General features: G+C 36.5%; 1 protein-coding gene across 1 annotated transcript in view; it reads right to left on the reverse strand.

Moving 5' to 3' along the window:
- ENPEP (glutamyl aminopeptidase (aminopeptidase A)) overlaps positions 1 to 9,120 on the reverse strand; it is a 79,639-nt gene that overhangs the window by 799 nt on the left and 69,720 nt on the right. Inside the window, exons 18-20 of the mRNA XM_010858532.1 lie at positions 8,056 to 8,196; positions 1,130 to 1,208; positions 2 to 100 (exon numbers count right to left, since the gene is read on the reverse strand). Coding sequence (XP_010856834.1) covers positions 2 to 100; positions 1,130 to 1,208; positions 8,056 to 8,196 — 319 coding nt within the window. The remainder of the gene's footprint in view (position 1; positions 101 to 1,129; positions 1,209 to 8,055; positions 8,197 to 9,120) is intronic.

Raw genomic sequence — 9,120 nt, forward strand, 5'->3', positions numbered from 1 at the left:
GTTTTAGCCACTCGATATTGTTTTTCACTGTTTCCAGTACTTGCTCCCTAGGTTTTTGTCCCGCTCCAGCTTCAGGATATCTTTCGAAAAAGCTCTTGATCTATAAAAGAGAAAGCAATAATTAAGAAAGCAATTTTAAGCCCACGTATTCTTCAGGGATTTTATTTACATGCTGGGTTTGTTTCCTTCTTTGCTGGAAATTCAGTATCACTGAACAACATTAAGATACATCTTCTGATGCATCATTCAGATTGAGCCCATCTCTCAGATTGGTAGTCATTACCCATGGCTTTGGATGCCTGGCAGCATGTGCTGCAAAAGAGGCCCTGCTGTACTGGGGAAGGAGAGCAGCACAGTGGTGGCTGGCATGCTCTCTTTGCTTTTGCAAGTTTCTCAGTTTTCTGCACGTTCTCCCAAGGTGTTTCCTGGGAAGTCTGTACTGTGGAATGATGGCTTTATTAGCCTTTTGTTCCAAGAGTCTGGAGTGTTTTATATACTTTCAGTTCACTCACTGAGGGCTCATCAAAAAATCTCTATTAAATTTGGTTTGTTTTCCCTCTTCCCTCCAAAACCCTCTCCCAAACTTAACCATAGTAGTATCTGCTATTTACAAAAATAAGAATTATTTTGTTTTACAGAAGGATGTAACATTCCAATATCTTAAACAGATACTGAAAATTCGTACAATCTCTGTCTAACGTTAATGAACATGCCCTTACCCCTCCACCCCACAGGAATTGAGGTATCCGAAATCTGAAAGATTTGGGCTTAGTTTTGAAATTCCAAAACTATGAGTTCTGAAAGGAATCAAATCTTGACCAGCTTATCCCAGGATTACACTTACCTGGAAAGGGGAGATGGACTGCTCATGGCTTGCTGAACTGTATGGTCTCAAGGACTATGAGCCTAAGCCTCCCCAGGCTTCACCTTTCTCAACTTTTAAACTTTATCTCTTGGTTATTTGAAATTTTTTTAGTTTAGAAAAAAATAGATGTACATTTAATTATATATAAGAATTATTACTTTTTCCCAGTCTTCTGGGATCTGAATAGAGAAAATATCATTTCTACTTGAAAAAAAATTAATTCTGTTCCTTCCCTGACAAGTATAGAGGAATTTATCTTCCTACCTGCCAGAGTTGTAGTTCAGTGTTGAATGGCTCTGCTATAGTGACAATCCGGCCAAGGTTTCTGTTATTGAGTGTATACCTGAAGAGAAATTTAGGGGAGGAAAAGGCTACATAAGTTCTCAGAACTTTAAATCTTTCCTCTAGATGCAGACATGTCCTTTTTATTTTGAGAGTTTTTTTAAAGTAATTTTCAAAGTACAGTAAGTATAAAACAGTAAGTAAACATATTTAATTTAAAATAATTCTATTCAGGAGAAATTCGCAGCAACTTCTTCACTTTTTTTTTTTGTAGACAGATCCACACCACTTTCCCAGAAATAGTAGGCTGGTTGTTATATTCCCCAAATCTGTTCTCCTTTTTCCTATACACATGAGAACCGTAGTCAGATTACTTGTCTCAGCCTTCCTCCTAGCTAGGTGCAAACAGGTGATCCAGTTCTCATCAATGGAACATAAACAGAAGTGGTAGGTGCAACTTCCATCTTCTTGTTAGGGAAGTAAAAGAAAATTGCTTGCCTTCGATCTTCTTTTTTTCCTTCCCCTTCTTCCAGATTTCAACTACACAGAATAAGGCCTTAGGCTTCATGGAGCACAACCACCCTAACACCTTGGAATGCTCACTTCAGGAGACCGATCCAAATGAGAAATAATTACTTATGTCTTTTAAGCTGCTGTATTTCTGTGTTTCTGTTACAGCAGAATAGCTCTGTCACCTTTATCTTAACTAATAATCGATGTGTCTTCCTACAGATACAGAAATTTGAATATAGGCTATTTATTCTGTTTCCATAAAGCTTTATTGGCTACTTGCGTATTTGGCATTATGATCTGTATCAGCCTGCTAAGCAAAGACATTTGAAGCTAAGTGCAAAGATAGCACTTTAGCGATTATATTCTATTCCTATACCTTTTGCATTTTTCTCTCTTAAAAAGTAAGAATCCCAAGTATCCTTACAAACCAAAATGCAAATGACAGTGATACAGGTAAAATTTCATCCCAGTTAATCACAGTGTAAAAAAAACAATCACAAGAATTATCTATAAACCTTGAATGTTTGGAATGTTGGGAAAGGATAAAGGCAATATATCAACATATAAAGAATTAAACAGGAGGAGAAATTTTACATTTAAAAAGTATCACATAAAAAGCAGAAATCATGAAGATAAAAACTAATAGTTTGTCACATACACATTAAAAAATTTATGTGAAAGGAAGCCTGCCATAAAATTAAAAGTAAAAATTTATTATTTTGTTGTTAAAAGAGCAAATATTTTGACTATATTAAAGAGCCCTTTCAGATTGGTGAAAGTCACTCAGTCGTGTCTGACTCTTTGTGACCCCATGGACTATACAGTCCATGGAATTCTCCAGGCCAGAATACTGGAGTGGGTAGTCATTCCCTTCTCCAGGGGCTCTTCCCAACCCAGGGATCAAACCCAGATCTCCCTCATTGCAGGTGGATTCTTTACCAACTGAGGCACGAGGGAAGCCCTTTCAGATTGGTAATAGGGAGAAATATGCCAACATGAAATTAGCAAAGGAATGAATCATCAGTTTGCAAAAGAAATGTAAAGAGAAAATGTACCCAATGGAAATAGATGAAATGTTCTAATGATTATCCACAATTTTGGTATCCTAGGTCCAGTGATCACTCTTATCACATACACCACTGAATTTAAATCCATTATGTCTTTTGTCTTTATTTTCTTAGAAGTCTAAGGCAAACAATTTCCCTTTACTTATGCTTTTGAACTGTGGTGTTGGAGAAGACCCTTGAGAGTCCCTTGGACTGCAAGGAGATCCAACCAGTCCATTCTGAAGGAGATCAGCCCTGGGATTTCTTTGGAAGGAATGATGCTAAAAGCTGAAACTCCAGTACTTTGGCCACCTTATGCAAAGAGTTGACTCATTGGAAAAGACTCTGATGCTGGGAGGGATTGGGGGCAGGAGGAGAAGGGGACGACAGAGGATGAGAAGGCTGGATGGCATCACTGACTCGATGGACTTGAGTCTGAGTGAACTCCAGGAGTTAGTGATGGACAGGGAGGCCTGGTGTGCTGTGATTCATGGCGTTGCAAATAGTCGAACACGACTGAGTAACTGAACTGAACTGAATATCATGAGTCATTATCCAAAATGTAAGACTCAGGCATGACACTGCACCTGTCATATATGTACCTCCTTGCCCCTGACTTGGCCTTCTAGCATCACCCAACCTCTCAAACCCTTCACCTAGCCCTTTGGAACTACCCCTTTACAGGGAATCCACTACTCATTTGGAGAATGTTTCTTTTCCTGTATCCTCCATAGCACCAGGTCAGAAAAGGAATTGGTGTGATCATGCTCCCTGTTATGGATTACAAACCATTATTCCTTCACTCTTTAAGACCCTCTGCTTCTTCAGGTTATTCCCCTTCATCTCATTTATGATACACTTTGGCATCTGACTCCTAGTTGTCTTTTCTACTCCAGGTTATGACTTCAAGGTCCACTTAGATGAAGATAAAACAGCTTACCTCCTTAGTTTCTTGACCTCCTGATTTCCAATGCTATTTTCTCCACTCAACTCCAGCCACCAATTTCCATCATCACACTTTGTGATCATCCATAAGTACTCTACCTCTAAAATCATTAATTTATGTATGCTCCATGACATAATTTACCCTCATTCTTTGACTTTATCTGGATTTCTGTTCCATTGAGCATCTCTATCCCTACTTTCTTCAGGATCATCAGCTTTTCCTTTGCTTTCACTTTTTTCCTAAAATAGTTTAAATTCCATGATATACCATTTTCAATAACATTTTCACCTAAGCCCTAAGCTTCCTTATAGTTCAGTAATGTGTGTATATATGTGTATATATATACACATACACACACACACACACATACCTGAACTCACTGTTCTTCTGAAAACTTTATCTTTTCTAGAAATCTAGACATTTTATTTTTGTCACCTCACTTGCCTCCCATTATTAATCTCAGTCAGTTCAGTGGATCAGTTGTGTCCAACTCTTTGCGACCTCATGGACTGCAGCATGCCAGGCTTCCCTGTCCATCACCAACTCCCGGAGCTTGCTCAAACTCATGTCCATCGAGTTGGTGATGCCATCCAACCATCTCATCCTCGGTTATCCCCTTTTCCTCCTGCCTTCAATCCTTCCCAGCATCAGGGTCTTTTCCAATGAGTCAGTTCTTCACATCAGGTGGCCAAAGTATTGGAGTTTCAGCTTCAACATCAGTCCTTCCAATGAATATTCAGGACTGATTTCCTTTAGGATTGACTGGTTTGATTGCCTTGAAATCCAAGGGACTCTCAAGAGTCTTCACCAATGCCACAGTTCAAAAGCATCAATTCTTCAGCACTCAGATTTCTTTATGGTCCAACTCTCACATCCATACATGACCACTGGAAAAACCATAGCTTTGACTAGACAGACCTTTGTCAGCAAAACAATGTCTCTGCTTTTTATTATGCTGTCTAGGTTGGTCATAGCTTTTCTTCTAAGGAGCAAGCATCTTTTAATTTCATGGCTGCAGACACCATCTGCAGTGATTTTGGAACTCAAGAAAATAAGGTCTCTTACTGTTTCCATTGTTTCCCCATCTGTTTGCCATGAAGTGATGGGACCAGATGCCATGATCTTAGTTTTCTGAATGTTGAGCTTTAAGCCAGGATTTTCACTCTCCTCTTTCACTTTCATCAAGAGACGCTTTAGTTCCTCTTTGCTTTCTGCCATAAGGGTAGTGTCATCTGCATATCTGAGGTTATTAATATTTCTCCCGGCAATCTTGATTCCAGCCTGTGCTTCATCCAGCCCAGCATTTTGCATGATGTATTCTGCATATAAGTTGAATAAGCTTTCTAACTTCTAATCTACCTTTCTAAATTCTAATTCTAAAGGTTGTTCTTATCTTTTCATCTTTATCATTATATCCACAGTATAATCTACCAACCATCTTTTATTAGGATTACTCCAGTAGCTCTATAATTGCTTTCCTCATGTTTCCCATTTAGGCTTTACCACTAGAGCTTTCTTTTGAAAACAAAATTGATAATTTTTACTTTTTTACTTAAAACTCAGTAGTGACTTATCATTGCTGTTAGAACAAAAGTCCAAATCTTAATGTGATCCCCCAAAGCTTAGCCCTTAGCTTTCTTCTTTTCAGCCAGGAACGCTCACCTCCTGTTCATCTAATTTACTCCTGCCCATCTTTCAGAATTCAGCTCAGTCATCACTCCCTTAGGGAAGCCCTTAACCTCCAACTTCTCCTGACTTGGTCAGTTTCCCCATTACACTCTTTCAGTGTACCCAGAAACTTTTCTATCTGTAGTTATTACAGTTTTAATTATACATGTATTTATTTGATTCTTTGCTTACTATTAGGGGCTTCCCTGGTGGCTCAGATGGTAAAGGATCAGCCTGCAGTGCAGGAGACCTGGGTTTGATCCCTGGGTCGAGAAGATCCTTTGGAGAAGGGAATGGCTACCTGCTTCAGTATTCTTGCCTGGAGAATTCCATGGACAGAGGAACCTGGTGGGCTGCAGTCCATGGGGTCACAAAGAGTCGAACACGACTGAATGACTAACACTTTCACTTTACTTAATATTGCTCTTCATCATTAGACTCTAAACTCCATGAAAACAGAGAACCAGATCTTTTTCTCCTTGTACACTATTGTACCTTTAGTGCCAAGCACGGAGCCTAGCACATAGTATATGCTCCATAATATTTATTGAATGAAAGAATTATTTAAAATGAGATACCAGTTTTCATGTACTCAATTAATAAGAATATTTTTAAATGATAGCACTGAGTATTGGCAAGGGTTGGAAAATAGGCCAAGTTAATAGTAAAGTTTGTTCTAGAAGACAGTTTTGCAATATTCATCAGAAAATCGAAAAATGAATCCATCCTTTAACTCAGCAGTATTGTTTCTATTATTATTTGTATCCTAAGGAAATTGTCAAGGACATTCAAAGACAACAAATAAGTTCAGTTTCAAAGATGTTCATTAGTACATTATTTATACAGTGGAAAATTTCAAACAATTTTATTATCCAACAGATGGAGATTAGCTAAATAAACTAAGATGTATTTACATGTTGAAATATGACTGAGAATTTATATGGGTAGTTGCAGTTTTTATTCAATCTATTCATTACTAGTTTCTAAATATATTCTTTAATTTTTAGTCACAAAGAATAAAACAGAAGAGAAATGTTGTAGAAATTATAGAAAATCACTGGAAAAACCGTTAGCTGTAATAACAGACTTTCTTCAAATCTGTAAAATATCATTACAGGAACTTAATGTGATTTCCTTTTTTAAAATTTCAATTTTCTTATCATAAAATGGGTGTATATTATTTTGCAAAAAATACAGAGAAGTAAAAATAAGGATACAGAAATCACCCATAATCACACCACCTAAAAATAATCCCTTTTGTCACATAGCTGTTTTCCCTTGAGTCATTTTTCCATGGATGTTTGTTTATTTACAGAAATGGAGTGATATTAAACATATGTTTTTATAATCTGCTGTTTTTTACATTATCCTATATTGTGGATATCTTTTTATGTCTTTAAGTAGGCTTCTTTGATGTTATTTTTAATTCTCAGTCATATTTCAACATTTAATATAACTATGTTTATTCCAAGAAACTAATACCATATAGAATGTACCATTTAAGGGGAAATATGCTGTATATTTATCATATTGATTATTTTAAAAACTAAAAAAAGGATTTAATTATATCTTAAATATTTTGAAAAATAATTATATAAAAATAATATCTGATTTAATATTTGTTTAGTGGAATAAATAAAAGCAAATAATAATTTCTGAAGTGTTTTTGGAACTTTGTGGTTAAGTCTGAAACTGGAAAGGACATTAGTGGTTGGTCATCAGCTGTCATAAAAATCATAAAGCAAAAGCTTTATAAAAAAGCAGACTATTTTAAGATGACTATAAATTATTTAGAAATAGAGGCAGTAAAACCACTCATTTTGAAGTCTGGAAAATGTTTAAGAGTTTGAAAATATTTGACTGAAGCTTATCTCATTTCTGTTTAATTTGTCTTATCCAATTTTAATGGGGAAATTATACTTTTTCAAATTAACCATAATTAATACTGGGCTTTTTTGTTTGTGTCTGACATATGGTTATTATATGATTTTATGTTTTAGGCTACTTGAAATAATATCACATGAGAATTAGATTATCAGACTATGAAGAAATATTAAAAGCCTTGGGAGAGGGTTTAGAACTAGCATTGGAAATAGTCATTAACTTATTTGTCCTGAAAAAATTGAACTTCATGTCTAATAGATTTAAGGTCAACTGTTTTTGACTTTTATGATAATACAAACCTGTTTTTTTCTATTTCTTAATTTTTTAAGAGGTATAACAATGAACTAACTTTTAAAATGAAATATGCATTATTTGAAATAAATCACATGTGTGTGCTTAGTTGCTCAGTCATGTCCAACTCTTTGCGAGTCAATGGACTGTAGCCCACCAGGCTCCTCTGTCCATGGGATTCTCCAGGCAAGAACACTGGAGTGGGTTGCCATTCCCTTCTCCAGAGGACCTTCCCGACCCAGGGATCAAACCTGGGTCTTATGAGCTACAGGGAAATTCCTTCAGGGGCTTCCCTGATGACTCAGATGCAATTTAGGCATGTTTGAAGATTTCAGAAATCTATTGATCAGTTGGAAACACTACTTTCCAAGAAAGGAATTATAAACTATAATAAACTAGCATATTGCTTTCCTAGAGGGAAAATACCATGATCCTTTACTTCTGATAATACGGCATTTCAGATATTGTATAGATGTCAGAGAAAGCACAAAAAAGAGAAAAAAGAACTTGCAGATGGTATCAGACAAAGAGAACAACAAATCATTATCTAATCACCTCACCTGTTGACTAGATATTCCCAGTTGAGTTGTATCCAATTCCAGGCCATAGTCTTCCCATAGCTGTTGTATGAGATGTATTGAATGACTGTAAACACATCCTGCGTTTTAATAAGGTTTGAGTCCTTGAGTAAATCCAAATACCTAAAAGAAGTCAAATGGAAAAGCAATTCAAAATGAACCTTCAGTGTTCTCCCTTAACTAAATTCCAATAGAACTTAGCTTTCATTCCAGTAATTTAATTATTGAGTCATCTACTGAAACAATTAAATAAGAAAAATAATAAAACACAATTTAATATTTTCTAAGATACTTAACTGTTTTTAATTTTGAGGACTAGTGAAGTGTAAACTGTATGAAAATTTCAGTTATTTTGGAAGTACTACAACAGTTAAAACCCACAATTTTAACTATTAATTTAAAAAATTAATTGTATTTATTTAATAGAAGCACTCCATCCATTTGCCTATTATTCCATGAAACTAAAAAAGGAACTAATAAATTAAATTACTGATATTCTTTCTTTTTCATAATTTTATAAATTATAAAATTTTGGCTGTGCTGAGTCTTCGTTGCTACACAGGTTTTTCTCTAGTAGTAGGGGCTACTCTCTACTTGTGGTGCGTGGGCTTCTCATTGTGGTGGCTTCTCTCGTTGTGGGGCACGGGCTCTAGGGCATGTGGGCTTCGGTACTTGTGGGGTGTGGGGTCAGTAATTGTGCCTCCAGGATGCTAGAGGACAGGCTCAGTAGCTGTGGTACATGAGCTTAGCTGCTCTGCAGCTTGTGAGGTCTTCCTGGATCAGGGATCAAATCCACATCTCCCACATTGGCAGGCAGATGCTTCTCCCCTGCACCACCAGGGAGATCCTTATATTCTTCTTTTATATGGGACCACAGTTAAGTCTTAATTGATGCTTTTGAACTGTGGTGTTGGAGAAGACTCTTGAGAGTCCCTTGGACTGCAAGGAGATCCAATCAGTCCATCCTAAAGGAAATCAGTCCTGGATATTCATTGGAAGGACTGATGTTGAAACTGAAACTCCAATACTTTGGCCACCTGATGTGAA

This window comes from Bison bison, unplaced genomic scaffold (genome assembly GCF_000754665.1).
Source record: "Bison bison bison isolate TAMUID 2011002044 unplaced genomic scaffold, Bison_UMD1.0 scf7180017864389, whole genome shotgun sequence".
Classification (NCBI taxonomy): domain Eukaryota; kingdom Metazoa; phylum Chordata; class Mammalia; order Artiodactyla; family Bovidae; genus Bison; species Bison bison.